The 22,679-nt window shown below is 36.5% G+C and overlaps 1 protein-coding gene across 4 annotated transcripts in view; it reads right to left on the minus strand.

The window, feature by feature from the left end:
• Nucleotides 1-22,679, minus strand: part of LOC123321698 — a 125,229-nt gene that overhangs the window by 57,822 nt on the left and 44,728 nt on the right. For all 4 annotated transcript variants that reach the window (XM_044909425.1, XM_044909426.1, XM_044909427.1 and 1 more), the window contains 4 exons: nucleotides 22,316-22,563; nucleotides 21,623-21,778; nucleotides 20,810-21,008; nucleotides 19,452-19,576 (listed from right to left, as the gene is read on the minus strand). In XM_044909425.1, coding sequence (XP_044765360.1) covers nucleotides 19,452-19,576; nucleotides 20,810-21,008; nucleotides 21,623-21,778; nucleotides 22,316-22,563 — 728 coding nt within the window. The remainder of the gene's footprint in view (nucleotides 1-19,451; nucleotides 19,577-20,809; nucleotides 21,009-21,622; nucleotides 21,779-22,315; nucleotides 22,564-22,679) is intronic.

Below are 22,679 nucleotides of genomic sequence, written 5' to 3' on the forward strand. Positions count from 1 at the left end.
ACAGTACATCTAAGAACTGGAAATGAAATTTGTCCATTGTTTTTGATTAACGTTATTGGTCTACACTCTATATCAAACTGCTCGTCAAAAGTTAAGGATATTGAATGAATCCGAGTGTTCTCTGCGATGTCTAGTTTTTGCGTAGTGTTGTTTCAGATTTGAAGGGTTCATTTAAGGTTGGGGATCTATTTGCATGAAAAATAACCACGCTGTCTTTGTATTCTGCGAGATAGAACGTAAATTTCAATCGCGCAAAATGGGAAGAAATTACCGGTCTCGATAATATCGCAAGTCTGTAATGACACCCACTCTGCAGACCTAAACAAAGGGGATTGTGAAGAAGTGCCACCTTCGGCATTATGATGAGGTAGGTATTGCAAGTATAAAACGGTGATTCAGGTACCATCATGCAAAAGTGGCGAATTGGGCAACCGCTTGTATAATACAAACACCTAATGAACGCCCACTGGGTCGAATTTGAGGTGATTATATGCTCATTTCTCATGTCTGATAAGTATGATTAACGTGGTGAAAGACAGTGTGTCGGAAGCACAAGATAATTTCAGGCATTTTTCATCGATGTTGCGTCCGAAGAACTAATGAACATCCTCTCCCCCTTCAATTGTACGCATTTAAGGTCAATGAAGTGCATTACCCGGCGAATTTAACGAACACGCCAAGCTCACGAAATTTGCACAATTGAGAAAAATCAGATAGATTCGTAAACTTCATCAGAACTTATTCAAATTCTAGATGGGACACCCTGTGAACAATCAATGATGGAAAAACGAATGCTCTTCGAATTTAATTCGGAAAATCCGGTGTGATTTCCCAGAAAACCACAAGCTCATTAACGAGAGAATAATGAAATCTGCATTTTGAGCGTTGTTTCCATTGTTCAAGAATTTTTCCCAGGAGTACTTTTGCAAATAATCCGATCAATGGGTGGGAGAAACCACTCCTGCCAACCATTAAGATGTTCGACGATTACTCGAGTGCTGAACACGGTAGAAGCAGAACACAAATTGATAGCTATCTTATTCAGGCAATTTCCATTGAGCACGTCATAATAATAGCGGTTATTATTCAAGAAATCAAAAGAAACCGGACCGAGGAACAGCTGACGTTACTTGCATCAACCCCTTTGGTATGGTGCCGGAAGAATGAATGAAATGGCAGCTAAGCAAAGAGACCATATGAGCTGAGAACCCCCGGTTTTGTTTCGCGATAGTATTTTTCTTCGAGGTCAAGAATCCGAAGAAGTACTGTCAAAATTCGTAGTACCTCCAAGGCAAAAATTAACCATTAATGGACGAATAGGTGAAAAAATAAAACCTGTCAAATTCGCACATACCTCTCATGCCACATTATGGTGATTGTGAAAGTCCACTTACCTAGAAAAAAAATCAGTTATTAGAAGGAGGAAATTTACATTATACGATAAAAAAAATTTTCACGCAACAATTTTCCATACTCGAAATGAGTCGATGTGAGATAAAATCTCTGAGGACAAATTTCGAATGGTACTCGACATTTGTAACGAATTTCATCGAGTTTACTTCAATCTACATCGAATAGTATTGGTGCCAAATAGTTATACTATACGAGTTCCATGAGTTCAATGGCAAATGTCCAACTGAATTATTTCCTTATTACCGTCGGCTTCCCAATTTAAAATCACATCTGACGTCATGGGCCGGTGTGGGAGTAAGAAAGCAAAAATTATTTATCTACGAATAATCGAGTCTTGGAAGATATCAATTCCGAGTTTCACCCACGCTCTGAAAGGTTAAATGATTATAAGTATTGATTTATAGTGTTCCTCCCAAAGCGATCGTTAGGAATTACGGAAAAAATATGGTTTAACCGTTGAGTTGAAGGAATTTAATTACGATATGCTGGTCTGAATGGAATATCACTAGTTGTGATGCACTTGTGCACATAATAAAACAACTAGAACGAAACGTCACGGTTCGTAGTACCGAGGAACACAAAACACTGAAAATTTTGACCCAGAGTTGATTATGCCTAAACGAATCCATTCGGGGCAGCGCCTTTAATATGGCTTTATGGCATTCGTTCCCAAATTCCGAATATCGATGAAAATTTCCCATTCTATTCTAGAAATTTTCAATAAAACATCAAACGAATGGAAATTAAAACCACCTTTTAGCCTCTCATCGACCTCTGTACTACCAAATTTAGCTGTCAAGTTAGCATTACGATCTTAATAAAGATTGATGTGGACGGGCGAGTTACTTTATCAATAATGCGGGTTCAATTGTTGAGTGAAAATACTCTGTACTACAGCGTATAACGTTACATCATCTGGGACCTTAATGCTGCACCACTGAAGAATCGTTTTACATACATCTTCTAGAGTAACACCATATGAATCAAGATGATGAATATCGCTCGTTAAAGACTAGAATGTTCGGTTTACTATTTGTAGAAATAGTACAGTTGTTACAGTTGCTGAACATCCTGGATGATTTATGTATTTGTTTTTCAATAAATCATACGGAATACGTAGCACACAAAGTTTGCACTGAGCAAATGGAAGAGAAGTTTTCAGTGAATTTGATTTTTTCATCACTGAAAAAGTAGTCAACTCTTAGAATAACCATATATACATATGCTGGTTCTAGAGGCGTTTTGCACTACGTAAACATGTGTCTATTTATGGATTTTCTTCTTGCCTGTTTGTTGATAGAAATTATGAAATATTTTGTAACAGGCAGCAATAAATATCCCAAGACATTTTTGCGAATTTAACAGCTCATTATCTTGTGAAATACTCGTAAAGTAGAGCAGAAAAATTTTGATTTAAGATCTTGAGATTCGTTTCCGTGGATAGGGATGTTGAGCAACCTCATTACTAAGAAATTCTAAATATTTGCAATAAAATAAAAGAAGATATTTAATGATATATAATATAGAATCGCATCAAAATCAATCGAAGAATTTGAAACACGACACAATTATGAATTCAATGAGGTATATTCATTGAAAAAAATAATAACCATAATCAGTAATGGATTTTTATCAAACTGGACATCAAGGATTCTTGAGATTATATATTTTCTACTAGAATCTTGGTAAATGGGTATAACTAAGTGCCATTGTTGGTAGCAAAAACACAAGCCTGCTCTGCATCTTCTAGTATAATCTGGTCGCATATGCCTACTGATCAGTCGATCGCAGTTCGTATAATGATGTAGCAAGATCACATAAGAAATAATGCTCATTTCCGGATAGGTTATTAGAGTATGACTGACGTTTCTTGAATGCGGTGAAATTATTAATATTATACGATACATCACACAGATGCGAGAGTTGGGTACTTTCACGAAAAACGCCGCAAATTCAACATAATATTTTCGAAATTTCGTATTCAAACAATATTATGCATTACCTGCGATCTCTCACATACTTTAGATTATTTCGGATATTCCTCCACACTCAAGTATTTTGTCATTGCAATCAATCAAATGAGGCGAAATTATCTTAATGACCCTTGAGTTGTGTATAAAATACCATCGATTCATTTCATATACACGGTGTCTGATAATAATTGCGAAGGACTCGAGGTCATGATTCCTCGATGAAAATAAGCAGGGGTAGTTGTCCTTATAATCCTGAGAAAGATTTTCAAAAAATGAAATTCTCCTATGGTTACCCTGTATAATACTATCGAAGAAGTTGAGAAAAAAGAGCTATGCAAAAAACCTCTAAACTCATTGGACTATAACACAAACGAAAGAATTGGAATGCAGGAATAATTTTGGTTGAGGATCTCTTTCATTATTGAACGAATCCTTTCGTTATTGAAACTGGCGTGCATTTCATCAGGTAGACCTCCATGTTTGGTAACCATTTACGTGTTATTCCTTTGGAGCGGTTCAAATATATAATAAACATTGATAGAAATCCAATGATGCTAATGGGAATATTGATTTTACCATTCCTTCTCAGCGAATTCAATTGAGCTTTATGAATGTTGTAAAGTCTCATAACATATGGATTTAGTAATGGCGTATGCTCTTATCTTACCGGATACTGCAGATTGTCTCGATCATTTGGATAATATGGAATAGAAACCATGATTTCTAAAGTATTCGAGTAGTATGAGCGAAAGGAAATTCACTTTTCATAAATCATGTCAATGGAACATTTCTTAGGAGACTGGATCAGGATTGCAGGCTGAAATCGTTCGTTGCGTCATTTTATTGCCGCCTTTCAACAAAAAGGGTTCGACTATTCAATCAGAATATACAGAGTGTAATGTTTTTTAATTCCTGAAAGAACGTGAACTCTACCAGGAGTTCAGCTATCGTGGTTATTTTAAATTATATTCTATACATACTAAGATGGAAAAATCTATAGTGAATGAGGCATTTTGAATTGAATGAAGAAACGCCCTCTCATGACATTCCGGTTTGACATTGTCAATTCAGTGGTGAAAGGACTGGCAATAAAATATAACATGCACAATAGAAGTCAGAATATTGAAAGCTGTGCTGCATAAAACTGACCTAGGTTTTCATTTTCAACACTACCAGAAACTACAATTTGACGCTATGATTGCATCACTGAACTATTCTCATTATACCTATCTGAATCTCAATTTTTGCTGACGCAACGTATTTAATATTTTCACGGGTCGAAACCAATTTAATCACTCATAAAATGGCGGAAGTGTCCAAAGAGCGTATCCTCGAAAACTTCACCTTATTGCGAAATCGGACAATTGGAAGAATGCGAAAATGGTCAAATAAATTTCACGGTTATTGTGAAGAGGCAAACTGATGCCTCCCCCTCAACTTTCTTCCATACTTCTCTAACGTATAGTAGGAAATGATTCGTTACGTAATTCCAAATACTTTTTGCTGAAATGTTCGTGTCGAGGAATCCGCACAGCAATTAATAACGTGAGGGCTCATTAACATGGCGGCTTATAATTAAAAATTCACAGGTCGATTTGAGCATCGGTTGGGCGAGATGTTTTCCACTGAAATTTCAATAGCTCCTAGTCGAACGCGTAATTGCATTGTAATTATCCTCCGAGAGGTGAACACTCCTTCGAATTATTTGCCTGATAGTGATATGTTTTTTCAAATTTCAGACCACGCTATATCGTATTTCAACCGGAATTTCTCAGTCAATATGCATCGATGGTTTCATGAAACATACCGTATAATTCAAGAGTTACATGGAAGTATCACAATGGAATGTGGAAAATTTGAAATTGCTTTTACTATCAGGGAAAGTGACAAGCAACTGAATATGAACAACGTTTGTAATTAACACTTGATTCGTACAAACACTGCATCTGTAACAAAATGGATTAATACAAAAAAAATTGTGACCGAATTCTTGTGTATGGAGTTGCTTTCTCACTTCCTCTTTGAAAATTATGTATAAATATCATCAGTTTACGTCTCTGATGAATTCCATCTGTTGAGAAATAAAAAATTTAAGGGAACTCCTTGATACGTTAGTGATAAATTGTTTAAATAATACATGTACCATCTTTTCCATTGGAAATACAAGTACTAGTGTTTTTGAAAAGAAGCTCAGAAGATATGAAGATGATTACTTGAAAATAAGTCGTGCTCAAGAAGAGAATTCATGTGTTAGAAACGAGGTTAGAAATCAATAAATTCTCGAAAGTATACTTTTGTCACTACAAAGTCTCTTGAGTATGTATATAGAATGAGAGTGTCTCCGAAAGTGAGAAACAAATGTGCAACAGCAGCCTATTCAGAAACTGTAGTAAAATCAACATTAAGCAAGCAGTGTCTCTATTAGTTGATCAGCTGCTTCATACACAATTTTGGCAGATTTCCTATATAAAGCCCGTTTGCAACAGCCGAGAATTCTCTGGAGAATTCTGAACAAAATTCTCGCAAGAAAAGGGCGGAGCCTATTTAGTACGCAACTGAACAGAGAATTCTACCGAAAGTGCGTATGCAACGGTACATAATTCACGGCGCATGAAATCTCGAGTAAATTTTCTAGAGAATTCTCGGCTGTTGCAAACGGGCTTTAGAAGAGTTTTTGCATCCAAATTGAGACTCGGTCCATTTCTTGCATCTACGTGACACGTTCGTTAAAGGACCTGAACCAGTTACTCAAACATGGAAGTACATCGGTTAGGAAATATCGCTACAACCACCAACGCAAACGTATCGACTACGAATAAAATTCTCCATAATAATCGATCGCCTGTAATTTCGAAACAAGCATGGAATTGCACGAAAAAGAACCGACCACAACTCGCATCTGTAACAAGCAGTAGCCTGTCTTAAAAAGCGAGATTGATCTCGAACCGCAAGGAAAAAAAGGTAAAATAGAAACGGTACATATAAATCATTTCCAACTGCAAACTTCCTCGTGGGTTTTCTATCAAGATAATAATTGTGAACTCGAATAATGGCCATTACTCATCGTAGATGGAGACTGTGTTATGTTAAAATTAATTGATGATTAATCAGTTAACTGCCCCCGCTGCAGCCACGTATACTGGTCCAGTATCGATAACTGCCACAGAGACCCATCACCATCAGTTAGTAACTAGATAGTTCACGGTTATTTTGTCCTCAATAGTAGGATAAATGGGTAAATGACGAATCCATGAGTGTGCAACGAATGGAAATTATTCCACGAAAGTGTTATGATTTTTTACAAAAATACGAAAACTATACCCCTAAAATATATTGCATTTTTCTAGATGAATCTGCACTGTATACAGATTTCGCACATACAACTCGAAAATTCAAATTGCTCCACATAGTGCAATTGATGTATCCCGCGCAAACTTAATAAAGAAGTCTCTCACTGTGAGGTTTATTCATCAGTGCACATATAGGACCAACGTCTTTTAAGTAGGCCCAAATTGAGCAATTTAATGAATAAAACAGACTCCCGAGTGTTCTAGAACAGAACTCACGTCTGTTCGAGTCTAAACGGAATAAACCTCGAATCCGACAGAAAGGATAGTCAAATTGGGCAGTAACGTCTTCCTCGAAGGCTCTCAAATTGAGCAACTTTGATAAATCACCAAAGGCAGCTATGAAAACATAATCGGGCTCCAATCGTAGTTTTTTTCGAGGGAAAACATCTCCTTACGTTCGGCATACTCCAATCAGCATAATTAATTAAGTTATTGATATTCAATATTCAACTCGAGTACACGATAATCATCTACATCAATTTGTAGCCGCGTAAAGAATTAGAGGACTGAAATAATATATGGGGGGGCTCAGTAAAAGCACCGACAAGAGAGAAACTGTTTGAAATTCAAGTCACGTATAGCTAATAACATGCGTTCAACGACAACATTTTCCAATCGAAGTACCAATAAGAGGGCACAAAGCAAATTTACACTATGATAATATTTAGAATACTGACATACGTTGAAATAACAGCCAGTGTTAGTTAAAAAGTTGTTTTATTTTTCACGAAACAACACTGTAGGTTTGATAGGATAGTTATAGTAGAAGATTACTGAATTTACCCTGCCTGGTAACGAAAGAAGTAAATCATCGTATAAGAAGTACCGACTGAACAATTTTTTCAGTATACTCAACCTTATCTGAATCAAGTTTGACTGAACTAGGGGCCTGTTCCGATATTGCTGAACAGTACTGCGCAGTAAAATTAGTCTCTCGGATTTTACTGATGATATTTTCGCGCCAATTTTAAAGGAACCCTGTTGGAGGCTAATATTTACTGGTGCTGGTGCAACTAATTCCGTACAGTTCCAGTGATAATAAACTTCTGTTCTGTGAATTGAATTTCGGAACAGACGGCCAATCTCCATTTCTTCGTTGTCTCGTTATCTTTGTTAGTTGTGTTAGATGTTAGTTTAATAAAAAATATATATATTCGTTTGTGTTATTTCAATTTTTAGAAAATTCATACAGACTTTAATCGTTGCGGTTGCGTTGAGGTTTTTTTTAATTTGTTTTAGTTTAAGGTTTTGTGATGTTTCGCGTTATAATGGGAGATTTTAGTGTAGAAGTAGATGAAGAAACTGCTGCTGATTTTCATAAAGGTCCCTTTCCTCCTTTTTCTTCCAAGTATCCAGCTTAATATTGAATTTTTTTGGTTAAGCTGAATTCACAATCAATTCGCGGGCCGAAGTGCACTTCGGCACGAAATTTACCATTCGCAATAATCTTGGAACCAAATTCTCAAATGAATCAAAAATGTAACTGATCAAAACATAAGCATCAGCATCATATATAGCCGGCACAAAATTCTTTGCCGAAGTGATAGTTTGCAACTTGCAAGAAATTTTGTCTTGAATTTCATTGTGAATGGTAACGGAGAACGCCATCTGCTAAGCTTCCGTGCCGAAGTGCACTTCGGCCCGTGAATTGATTGTGAATGTAGCTTTACACCAAATCATAGACAAACAAATGCACCAAATGAACTGTTCTCGGAGAACAGCCGTTGCTGGCCAGTAACTTATTCGTTCCGAAAATCATCAGTAACTGTCACTGTCAAGAGTGTCAAGTGTTCCGATATTGCAATGCACTGGCCAGTACTATCAGGAATATCGGAACAGACGGTATACCAATAGTCCTGGAAATTATTTCAACATCATTCAGTATACACGTATTCCCCAACAGACCTTCCATTACACAGAGAAGCGCACTATCCTGCGATATCAAGAAAAAGGTAGGTTATAATTCTGTGGGGGAGTTTTCGAAATTTGTGGGTGGAAATTCCAAATCATCTCAAAAAAGGATATGAATGAACCAGGTGTTCAATTTGTAAATAAACATGCACAATCCGAATGACGAAACGCTGATTCGAAGGATGCACGTCTATCGTTGGGATATGAACAGACGGAAAATCTTCGTCCTTTACATTGCAGAATACTTCCTCCATTGGACGGACGTGGGTGACTGAAAGATGTATCTATGGTTAAAATAAAAAATCTCGCGTTGCCTTATTCGATGCCACGCACATACATCGAACAATAGACGGCGGGATAATCCGTTAATGTACTGCCTCTTTGGCATATGTATCACTAATCAAGTAGGTCCTACCTACATGGTGTACGTATGGGCAATTTTTACCGTACGGTTGAATAATATATCGAGAGAAATCGTGAATGTTAACCTCATCGACATGCAGTCATTCTTATGAGTGTCAGGCGTCAACTGAGAACAATAATTATTGTCGAAATGGAGGAAAAAATTAGAGAAACTCAGGAGTATAACATGGCCAGCGGTACATCCAGACCTCAATCCGATCGAGCATGACATGCTTCGAAGATGAATTGAAAAACGTATGGCAGTGCTTTGGTTTTGGGGGATCATTTCGTGAAATGTTTCCAATGGTACATTCTTTATCCAATATTTAACCAATTTCCTCGATTACTCTTACTCGTCGATTATTCCAATGAGAATTCCCCATTTGAAAATCGATGGCAGCATTCACAATTCTTCATAAATTAAAGATCGCGTTAAATATTCATGATGACAAGGTGAGAAATCAGTCGGATCAATGGACGGCTAATTGAATTAGTACGATGAATAAATCTTCAGATTCGTCCGACACTTCAAAAATAATATCACGCGTTCTTACGTTCGCGGTGATACAAAAACGCGAGTATCATTAAAGTTTGCTGGAATTCAGACTTTCCATTTACTCTCATTTATTAATTTACCTTGATTGTGAAGAATAACGAAAGAGAATGTTCATTGTTGTTTACTTATGCGATCCATACAAGCTCTCACCATCAGTTTTTCAAATTATGCGATGATTACATAATTAAAATTGAAATTGCATATTATTGGATGAAATGATTCCTATTCATTTATATTCGTTCCGTCATCATTTGAAGGATCTGCACAAAAAGAAGAAGAAGAAGACTCAATTACGTAAAACCTGTAATTACAGAGGAATCTCTGGGGAAAACAGTACTCTTTTTTGTCAATGTTTAGATACCTCCACCAAAACAAAAATAATGTTAATTATTTCTCTTATTGGTCATAAGACTTATATTACCTCAATGAAACGACTTTTCAGGATGATAAACTGACGCTTTTTGGAAGAATCAATTCCGACTAAATCAACCCTTGAGTTTTTCCGCAACTATTTATCAACACCCTTGATAAATAGGATAAATCAAGACGTTCTTATTCTGCACATCAAAAGTCATCTTTTAGTGTGTAGCTCATAGGCTGAAATTATAAAGAAATCACGAAACAAGGTTGGTTCCAGATCACTCTGACCTCGATGTTACACCATTCAAAACTGAGTCTAACCAGATATCGGACTGCAAAAAACGTCGAATTTCATAACTGGCATTTGCAATTCAAATGCCCTCTAACACAGATAATGAAGATCCGGAGAGTGAAATTTATTTTTGAGGTTGATATAAATGCAAGTTGATCTAATTCGAAGGATTTCCATTTACTGTTATAAAATAATTATACAATTCACGGAAAAAAGCCATTTTCTGTGAGATAAAGCGATCATATTCGTTATTACAAATCTTTCATTCCTCCTCAAATATTAATCATTGGATGTCATCATATCCATAGCGATATCCCTCACACCAATTATACCAATTAAATTTACGTATTTGATTGAAACGAACATCCATTATAGAATCAGATTACCTCCGAGATGTAGAACAAAGAAATCTGAAACTGTATTCTGTATTGTGATATGTTGATTTGGCCGAGGATATCACGGTTATGGATCTCTGCCTACTTTTCAGGGAAATGTTCTCTAATTATGGTGGTTATAGTCAATGAAACACCCAAGCCATGACGTTAGTGACAATGAAATTTAATATTATTGGAGGTATAATACTAAAATCTTTCTCACACGGTCTTGAATGATTGATTCCCGTCATACTCCAATTGATTAAATAAAGTAAATTCCATTTCTGACCGAAATTGATATGGTCGTCCGAAAATTTCAAAGTTGGTAGGGATAGGGAATATCCATTTTGAAATGTAAAGGTTCAATAGTGCTTATCCTATGATTGCAAACCCTATGTCACTACGAAAACAAGGTTATTTCACCCTAGTTCAACATGCTGAATAAGTGGTTCTGACAGAATATCGTTGCTGAGAGTTTGAGAGATACAAGAATACCTACTTGAAGATGTTCCTGAAAAATACAACAAATCTAGTGAACTACACTTTGGTAATTGTTTCATTTTTGGGCAATATGATGAGCTGAGAATCTCACTAATCGTTTCATTACTTCCTGGTCACCTTTTCAAACAAAACAACAACAAGCATCAGAAAAGTTAGATGAAAAAGTCTTTAAACAATGAAAAATAAAAACTTCAGAGATGGTGTGCTAAATCCTGTTAATTTCACACTCGGCAACAAATTCAATTTGAACCAATTTTTATTTCAAGTGTATATATAGGTCCTCTCCAACATAGTAACAATTTAAACATCCCGATTCAATACTTCTAACATGAGTTTAGAATAGATGAATAGAATAGCAATGGTAGAATTGAATAAAGTTGTTATCAATTTTCACTTGGAATATGTTGAATTTATTTGGAAGACTCAAGAAAAAAGTATTTTGTCGAGACTTAGATGAATCTAGATCCGTCAAGTCCCTCAAGTCGATATGCATTTTACGTAGTTTTGAAATGCGGCAAACTTTCTTTAATTCAACATCACAAATCTTGGTTTACCCAGAGATATGCAGGATAAACAAAATGGATCGAGAGGTAAATATTGGCTCAGAGATATGTTTCCTGAAGTTCATAAACACCTTCCTACTGAGAAGGGTCGTGTAGAATTATATGACTAATAATAATAAAATGAAATATAAATCAGAGGTGTGTTTTTATTATGGTTATATATAAAAGTTAATAAGCTCAAGTTCAAGATAAAAATGACCCGGGAATTATTTTCATTTTTACCCATATCTAGCAAAGCAAACTGTCACCCAAAGGAAATTTAACCAAAGGAAAGATTGTTAACAAACTATGTTGCTAAGTGATTTTCTTTCGGATATAGGACAGGCCGAGCGGATGTTAATGTCAAGTGCAAGAAATGATGTTAGTAACACCGCACGGCATGTTACCTAACCTCAAATTCTGAAGATATAAATAAGCATTGATGAGACAATCTAGGTGTTAGGTATCTTGAATTTTCCCGATTTGCACGAGGTTATCGATATAAAAATAAAGAAACACAGAGGGTAGTTGTTCAAATGGATTTTATTGGTTAGAAGTGTGGCAGGAATTGCATGAGACAGTGCGAGTGCAGGAACTTGGTGGTTGAGCTAAAGTTAACTCACTCAATTTTTCTTGCTTTGGAATGTGAGGTGGTCTGCGTGTCGCTGTTAATGGAAGCATCTGCAAGAAACACGGGGCAGTTTCGCCATGCACCTGCACTTAAAACATTGCACCCGAACTGAACTGAAAGCACCACGAATACTGTCCGCCAACGTTTCCAGAGACAACTGGTTTACTGGTTTTGTTGTCCGCACTGTGTATAAGTATAAACTACAGATGGTATCCACAATAAATTTGAAGTGAGCGATGGAAACCGATCCTACCCGAGCGTTGTAGGCAAGTCTACGATGGCGCTTTGAGAGCTTATAAATGACATCACCAGATCGTCTAAAAATAACGCTTATATCGTCGTGTTCTCAGATACAATACTGGCTTTTCGTCTTCATAGTCCGATCGTCAAGTTCGAAAGCTCCAGGAACTTCCACCACCCCAATTGAGCCACCTTTGGTGGTGCCAGACCGTTCCTACGGGCGATAAGTAGGCGCCACTGCGCATGAGTTAGTTACCACACCGGCTCAACACTTCCGTTACTTCCTGTCGGGCATTTTAAGGGTTGCGGGCAGGTGTAACTAACAACGGGGGGAATTTACGAATTTCACGCCCAGCAATCGAACCTTCAAGGGAAAATATACGGGGAATGCCATTTTTTTTATTGACATTCATAGAAATGAATATCTAAAAAGGAACGTTCAAAGCAGGTGGCTTCGTGGACAACAACATGACTTCTGCACTAACTCGACAAAGAAATTCGATATGCAATGGGGCAATTGCATATAAAAGTTTTTTTCAATGACCCGTTGGTTATTCGAGAATTATTACAATTTAACCACCAATTTTGGAATGAGAACCGTTATATGCACGAGACTCTCATATACGTTGGATTGCTACCCTCACTCGGGCATAAACTGAAAGAAATTTATCAACATCAGCTCCTCCGAGTTCGAAGAAGATAGGAAAGAAAATCCGAATTATCCAATTTAGTTTAGTTGAAGCAAATTAGAGCAAAGAAAAATGGAAAGATTCAAGGAAAGTTGACTGATTTACTCATGAGAAACTAGTGACATTCAACTCCCAATTTTCATGAAACAGTATGAGTCCAGATCAGTTTTATGTTGAGATCCAACTTATATTGGACCCCCTTGGTTTGCAGGAAGAACAATCCACCATTTTTTTAATCTCACGCCACTTGCCATCGACTTTTTTGAATCTAGCGTAAAAAAATAATCATAACCTGCTAAGGCATGAACCCTACGAAAAACGAACCACATCCTTAAATAGCTTTCTTCTGCTTCAGAACAAGAACGATTCTGGAATACAGAAAATATGAAAGCATCACGACACATACATATTTTTATTATCGTCGAAATTAATTTTTTCTTCGGCTGCTCCAGATCCAACCAGAATAATGTTTTAATAGACTGCCAACGTAGATCTAGACCACGAAATTCCTTGAAGAACGGCGCCACGTTACGAACGGCCAATTTCACGGAGGAATTTCTTCAAAACTCGCGACCGTCAAATTTCGAATCGAAAATGCCCTAACAAGCGTCGATGATACCGAATTGATTAGCGACTCGAGGCCGGGAACGAATTGGCCATTGTAACTGTTATCCAGCACGAGGAATAAAGAATTTTTGTCAAGATCCAGTTATTCCCTCGCCATTCACTGAGCCTAATTGATTGGTTTCAGCGTCAGAAGTAATCGAAGAGTTTGTAATACACACAACGGATATTTTATTGTTTCGTTTCGTTCCCGGCCTATCCAGTCTATTTCAGTGTTTTTATGCCGTTTCGTACGATTAAAAATGGGAATATTAAACTAACTTTTAGTGGTCAGTCGCTAGTTCCTCTTTATTGTTGTTTCCTCAGTTTTGATAGCATTCATAAGACGACTAGAAGCATTTTTACCAGTATCCTGACAAGTCAATCACAATGCTGTTGAATTTAAACAGATTACTTCCAAATCAGAATTTAAAAAGGAAATTAGACCCTAGAGAAGATCAGTATTCACGTATCGGAGACAAAGTCTAGCCTGCGTTTTCAAGAAAGGAGCACAAACTCCTTTCATTGGCCTGAAAACTTCAGCACATTTATGTAGTATAGGAACCTACAAGAAAGAGTTTCAGGAAAAGGAAAAAAACCGAAAGAGAATTACTCTGGAGGAATCCCCCGAGACTGGTCCACTCCTTGGGAACTTCAACACTCAAGCAAGAATATGCAACACCCCCTTATTGAATTCCTCACAACGAATTGTCGCCTCAGGAAGCACCTAATGAGAATGGGTTCAGCAGAAACTGACCAGATCGCCTGGTCATAAATGCCTCACCATTGCTAGCCACAGCAAAAAATGCTTTGGATGGCTAACTTGCAGGAACAAGGAGGTAACCTTCTGCGAAAACAGACCTGATCATGGGCACAATAGATCTAGAATCAAGACCCTAGCATTGAGTATCAAGTTGAATACTGAAAGATCCTAGAGAGGTTAACCATCTCTCAATAGGCAGTTTGTAGGTAGATTAGACCACTGGACAACTGCGCCACAGAAGCTGCTTTAGTGGGAAACTTTAAATGCACCGTAAGACAAATTTGGAAATTCTACAGCTCTACTACTTGACCTGTAAAAATCTTCGCGTAAGATATCATTGATGCCAAGCAATCTTCGAATTTCAAGTCTCTGGCATGAACTCTTTCGGAAATATTTCCTTTAGCTTGAAATTTCGGGTTCACGTCATATTTTCTGGAAAATTCCACCTCAAAAATCAAATATCCCACGACGGTTACTACACAAAATTAAATTCACACCATGTCGCTGTGCATTTTTAGCGCATTCCCTTTCTGGAAGTCATAAGTGGGAAGGAAGTCGATTCTAATGATGTCTAACTATTTATCTAAACTTCATAATATTTACTCACCGAATGCAACTTATTATAAATGGTTATTTTTATCGATGATAAGAAGTGATAGATTAGGTAAACATTACAGCCTAATCGTATTATGAGACAATAGTAAAATACTGATCACGAATTCATCAATTCATGTATCCATCTGATACATTATCTCCCATTATATGAAAATATACACAATTGTTCTTAGCGAGCAGTACTGCCTCTTCATATCTATTTGAATTTAACAGTTATATCTCATACATCAACGTCGAACAGAAAAAATGGCCATAAAGCGTTTGCAGATGTCTATGCAAACGCGAGATAATTTTAGATGATAAATTTGTATAGGAACTGAATTCCCGATGGCCACGTGGAATTTCAGATTATTGATTGCGAGTTTTCGCACGAATGAATCGTGTCGAAACGAATTGACTGAAATTTTCAGTCGGGGATATTACTTCAGGAATGCTGAAAGATTCACGTTAAGCTTTAACGACCGTAGAAGAACGGAAATATCCAAGTTTATCGAATCGATTGAAAATTAAATGAACAATGTATTTCGTAATTCAATAAGCACATGAACAAGGCAGAGTGAAACCGACAGCAATGTCACTCGGTATAACGCAGTTCAGTTTTCCAGAAGTTTTGAAGATTTTCGTACCAAATTTCATCGAGCTTAATTCTTTCATTGAAATCTAAATTCTCATAATGAACTCTGGAGATTCAAGAGCTTGATTAGAAAGAAATTCAAATTAAACGAGCCGTTCTATGCGAAAAAGGTTTAAGCTGGATCTCCATCGCAAGAAGAAAGGATTCACGCGAAAAATTCTAGATATTGTTGTGAATAATGTATCCTCTGTTTGATCATGATCAGCGTGAGGATAATTATCCATCTCAACCATTTCATTTGTGTACGTAACGGTTTACGAGATATAATGGGAGATGAAACAAAAACGCCGTTGTGTAAAATAAGCGCTCTTATAATAATAACCGAATATGCTTTAGGTACTCGGTTCGACAACAGATCGGGAATATCATTGTTTGACACGAAAATCATCATTATTATTGTGGATTTATTACAAGCCACGCAATTACGGTGTATCGAAACGAAAGAGTTCAGATAACATTAGCAAGAAGATCAATTTCGACAGTGAAGAAGGAACTCATTTCACTTGACTTTATTACTCCATCATTATGAAATTGGGACGTTCGCTACAAAAACCACAACACAATAGGCATTGTGCTGAGAAAAGAGAAGGTATCCACCAAAACAAATGGAAAAAACAAAGTCAAAAATAAACGAAATCCAGATGGAATTCATCTGATTTTCGAAGATCCCGAAATTATTTCAGGGATTTGCTACACTGAGTTAGAAATTTTCCACAACGGTTGTAAATTCCTAAATTTCATTATAAAATTTCAGCAACACCCCTTTTTGGAGGACTGAAACCCTTCTGAGATAGGAGGTGTGAAAATTGCAATTTTTGAGTTTTTTCAAGAGTTATGGTTTAGGGAATAAGCTACTGACCAGACTTTAGAGAATGGATACTTCGATAAGGTAAGTCGGTGTGTGTTTACGCCTTCCAGTTAAACTGCCGAGCAAATCATTTCTTCCATGCTGGTACTTAATAAAACACGAAACATGGGAGTTGAACCACGAAATCTTGCAAAACTTCCGGTTTATAGAATTTAATTGGCCGACAGGCACTCTTGAATTATTACACAGTATTAAATGCCCATATCACGCTACCGTCTATCTAATACATTTGGTCACGTTCCTGTCCGACAGAAATTTATTCCATTTTGTACGAACCACTTACCCGCTACGTTTCTATCTCATAACTAAACTTAATGACTAAAAGAAAAAAAATTGACGAGAACCATGCAGCGGTGAATTGACCGGGGCTTTTCAATACAACAAAATTACATTACTCCGACTGTGTTAGATTCGCCGATAGACTTCCATTCGACTCAGTTCAATCACCATCTTTGGACCTATCGAAGAAGGAAAATGGAAAAATCTCATTTCTCCCGTTTCAAATTCAACCTAATTAATAGTTTTTTCCGAAAATGTTGGCTCCATCACTTTCATTCACGTTATTTCGAAATTATTTGTTACGCTATATTGTTTCAAGAAACAAGTAATGCTATAGCTACTCAAGCAGAAGCATTGCTCACAACAAATTTTTTCTTGTTTTCCAGATATTGAGAAGGAGAAGCCATAAAAAGGTTCAAGACCAAGTAAGACAAGATAGATTTCCAACTGAACTCAAAAATTTTGTGTTGTAATTTCTTGAAATCAAATGACTACAAAAAAAATCCCGAAAGTTCGCTTCTTTGGCAAACATTTGCAAAAATTGTTAGTTCGTTATAATTTTCTGGGATACTGATGATGAGAAAACTTCCTCCGAAGTCGGGATATGTGCGAACAGAACTCAATGCTTGTAATGCTGAGTATGATGAATAATGCAGAAAAGGCTTGGGAATTTCCTGTTTCTTCTTTCGCGTGTCAAAAACGAACCTACCAATTTTCTATTGAAATCGTGAAACGCCCAATTCAGCCAGATCCATCCAAACGAGATTTCAATCCGGAAAAAAAATTCAAGGATTCCTCACAAAATTCGTTCGAGAATGAACGAACAAGCAACGATCGCGTTATGATACCTAAAATGATACAGTCGTGGAATTTCTGAATTTCTAATTGGCTACGAAATAAAAACAATTACCAGGAGTGTTCACCGATGTGTAAAGGTCGTTGAAATACCATAGCCGTAGAGAATTCACCATCAATCTGCGCGAATGAAAAAAGTTAATTGTTTAGATTGAACAATTACCGATAAATCTAATATTCTCTCGGTATGGAGAAATTCTGTAGCATGTAAAGCCACGGCTCTTTTCACAGCGACAAAGTTTCAAAGCGTTGATGGGATTATCCACTCTCAGCTTGCGTTGAAAATTGTTGTAATTCTTAGGAAGCACGCCTGAAAGAGCCTCAATGGCAATGTGGCATACAAAGCGGCGTTTCTATCCGAAGAGTATACAGGCGAAAACACGGAAAACGTGATTAAAAATCTAAAGAAATCTTCGTGTAATTTATATAAGTCCACATGAAGGAGATTGAAGCAAAGGTAGTCACAAAAAAATGCAGCGATAACATCCTCAAAACTCCTCAATCTGTTCCTAGCCCCATCTATATCTCATTCACGGAACTTATAGTTATATAGATTACCGACTAGAAGCAGATTCCATTATACAGTATAGAGTGCGCGCATTCATTGTCTGTGCGATTAGTCTATACAAAGATAGATGGCGCAATAGGAATTTATTACAGTGACCTTAGCACTCGTTAGGGTCAATCTAAAATAGATTTAACCAGTATGCCACGAGTTCCATCTTTTTGGGGCGATTTGCCTTATAAAACACTAACGAAATGAATTTCATGAATACCGAGGCCAAAAACACTACCCTTTGCTCTATGAGTCGAATCAATACTACCCACCCCTGTCCGTGATCGGTGCTAACCTCACTTTTGTCAAACTGACGTGGATTTATTTACATTTGCGTTTGGTAATCATCTATAATCTCAATTTTCTCGGGCTTTTTTCGATTTTCTCTGATCTGTCTAAAGTTTAGATTGTTACCTTGGCACAGTCTAATTATTCGACTTTCATTCAGTAGATAAATGGAATTTATTCCGTATTTCAATAATGGTACACTGTTTTAAAGGAAAAGAGGCTAACTTAGATGAAGTCCTGTCACATTGAAACGTCAAAATTCATTGCAAAATGAACAGTGATTATTTCCGCAATAAATTCCGTTGAATTTCCTTCCACACTCATCATTCCCACAAAGTATGACCCTAAAATGATATTGAATATTTTCAGGCACAAGAAACGACTGAAATAAAGAAATCAATAGATTTATCTGAAAGTAATCCTCACAACAAGGTTCACAAATTGCTTTAGCGATAGTGACTCAATCGAGAAAACTCTATAACCACATGCGCAAAGTGGTTGAATAATTTTCTGGAAAGCTAACATTATTTAGATAAAGTTGATTATGACAACGAAAAATCTTGAGGCGAGAATTTTCAATTTATTGAGCATATCGAACGATTCGAAGATTATTTGATTTTTCATGCCTCATCAGTTGGATTCCACCGCGATATTTACGATTCTACATAAAAATTTTTATCGAAACGGTGTAGCGTTAATTCTTGTTTTATGAAGAGGCATTAATTCATCACATATAAAAGTTTCACTTGAACTCACCTTCAATTCTAGCGCTTTTGCCTCGATTTCAGTCTTTGAATATTTTGTTTTCAAATCTAAGGGCTGGAGAGCCTGCTCCATAGTTTTAATCCATTTCCTTAGGCATTTGATTTCATGGTCTAGATCTGAAACGAAACATAACCACTGAAATTAGGGAATAGGAGACACATCATAGGAAGAAATATCGATTGAGATTTCGAACGAAGGCCCAACCTCCTTTCCTCGAACAAATCTCGCAATTTTTCAGTAACCTATTTATGTCATGTCTGCAAGTTTGAACATATTCTCAATTTGATCATCCTTAGAGAAATCTACTCAAGAAAATAGGCTTATACTAGTAAGCCGGTAGATCTACTATATTGGTAGATACACCTGTTGTATGATAATATTAAATATGACCTTAGAACCGCCCATGACCCTGCAATCTTTATTTTTCGTTCCCTGTGAAAAACTGGCTAAAATCGTAGACTCTTTATCACGTCGGGATTTTTTCGACTTTAATTTGATTGTCTCCGTTGGTTTTGCCGCATGACCTGTTTTGTAGATTAATATTATAGACATGTAACCAAAAATACTCTTTACTCGAAGAAACAGGAGTCGTAGATAAAAACAAAAAAAACATGAAAAGCAAAGATGAAGAACTATGCTAATTATGTTCTTAAAATACGCTGAAAAAGTGCGCCGGGCCCTTTTTCAACGCACCTACATTGAAAACACGCTTGAACAAATGAGTTCCAAGGGTGCTAGTTGAATCAACAAACGTTTGTGATATCAAATCCTTGAAATATCTCCCCCTGAAACTTTTATTCTGATTGTATTCATTGCAGAGGGCAAAAACTAAATTATTTTATGAAGAATATAAAAGTTAGAATACCCTTATCTTTAAAAAGTTCCATGAAGTCGTGTGAAATATTTATTTGCCAAGCGTTCATAAGAAACCGCAATTTTATTTCATTTTCATGCACGTTACAAACGACCTAGTGCGCCTAGTCTTCTTTCAGTGGATTCCCGGATCCAATATGAATTTACCTGCCTTTATAAAAAAGAGAACTAGTTGAGGGAGAGAATAGATAATGATTGAAATGGACGTTAAGGATTTAGAGTTCAGTGCAATGAGCAGTAGATATAAATAATAATACAAGTGACATGACATAATGATTAGGTGCATTTTGAATCAGCAAAGCCAGTTTTCAAACAAAATATCTCGAATTATTATATGATACAAACCAGAAAAACAATAAACTCTTGTGAATTGCTACTTCTATGAAGATAAAAATATATTACCATTCTTTGTATTATTAATTTTCGAAAATTCACTTGGGATATGTCCAAATGCTTTTTTCTTCTAATTAACCTACCTAAACAAGATTCCTGTTCGCAGTGTCCGCATTCTGAAGCACCTAGAATACTCGAAATAGTATCCCATTTCGAATTTAGGTGTCCCAAACGCCATGTGACCTCGTCTTGAACCTCTGGATGTGACTGTACAAGTTGACTAGCTCGTTCGTTCAGCAAGTTCATAAGCGGGCTATGTTCAAGCACCAAGCTTTGACATTGCTGGAACAAAAGAACACCGTTGAAAGAGCAGAAAAGTCAAAATAATGAAAAAACAATACATTCTGGAATAATAACGATGGACACGTTCACAAAATCACAAAAAGCTCATTGATTAGTCATTGTATGACTCCTCCATGCTTTGGAACCCAAATCAGTTATGCCTTGTTTCTAGAAGCCAATGTCAAAAATTCATTAAATAACTTATTCAATCAGTAAAATTCAAAATAAAAACTGCTATAAATTAGGATGTATTTTCATCAATTGACAACGAATTTTCTACGGAATCAGTAAACTATTATACATAATTTTTTTATTATCAATTTTCCATAATAAAATGCATTATAAAAGCTTAATTTCCACAGGAATCCTAAAGTATCTTTTCTACTCCTCTAATGAGAATTGAGATATACAATAATTCATGTCTTTATCGGTTTGGTTCCATTTCAAATTTAAAGGATTAAAATACATCGAAACTTCAAGTGTTAATGTGAAATGATTTGTAATAAGTAGCTATAAAGATTGATGTAAGCAGCAAAAAATGTTTTGTATGCTGAAAAATTATATTTTATAACATGGATCGCGAGGAAAACTCATGTGTGGAAAGAAATACTCACCAGTCTTATGGCTTTATCTGTAATACTTTCTTCTTTGCCGTAAATCATCTCCTGAACACTATCGATCAGTGAATAGAGTTTGGAGTATTCGACAATAAAGTCATCCAGAGTACTTTCCCTTTCTTTCCTATCCAAGGCTATATCAGTTTTGACTTCCTGAAAAAAAGAAGACTTTGATTATTTGTAAATACATCACATTGGACGGAATTCCTTAGAAGAATTGGTAAATACATGAAAAAACAGAAACCTTTTGGAATCATTCGCGTCAATTCAACTTTATACGAAAAAATTCGTCCAATTTGACAGTTCGATTCATCAAATCATTGATGAACTTGTTCAATTTCTGTAGCTCGGATATCACAGAATTCAGTTTTCAATCTGGCAGGGTCTCTGGTGCAGATGCAATTTCTGTGAAATCAATTCGTACATATTTTACGTTCAATGGACCGATTTCAGGTATTTTTTCGACAAAGTGGGGATTCATTATTTGGTAAATAATTTTCTTGAAAAAAATCTTTAAAAGAAGCAACTGAAACTTCCTGAACTTCACCAACAAATGTGGAAATTTAAGACTAGGAACTTTCCCTTGTTTTTTCGCAACAATAGACGATATTCAATGCTTCACACGTGGCTTGGTCGGCTAATAATTACCACATGATACGACTGAACGAAACGAAGGATATCGATACTCACTTGGCACTTATCAATTAGATGGTTGTCCATAATATAGTTGTAGTTCTCCTGTAAAGACATCCAAAAATCATCCCTCTGCTCGCTGGAAGTGGTGCTGCCCCAAGATTTTCTCACGTTTGGAGACTTGACCCTTTTCTTCGTTAAACTGTTGAACTGTCTGGACTTTATTTCTCTTTCCCGGGTTGCGGCATCTGGCGCTTGAAGCGACGAAAGGGAAAAACTGTTTTTCATCGTGGAGTTCCTACAACCTGAAAGTCAAAATGATAACATGACAAATTTTTGTGGCACTAAACTGGTGTGTTCGATTCTACTGAACACTTCTAATTCGTTCGACGGCTTATAAGACAACGTTATAAAAAGAGAA

The sequence above is a fragment of the Coccinella septempunctata genome, chromosome X (genome assembly GCF_907165205.1).
Source record: "Coccinella septempunctata chromosome X, icCocSept1.1, whole genome shotgun sequence".
NCBI lineage: Eukaryota > Metazoa > Arthropoda > Insecta > Coleoptera > Coccinellidae > Coccinella > Coccinella septempunctata.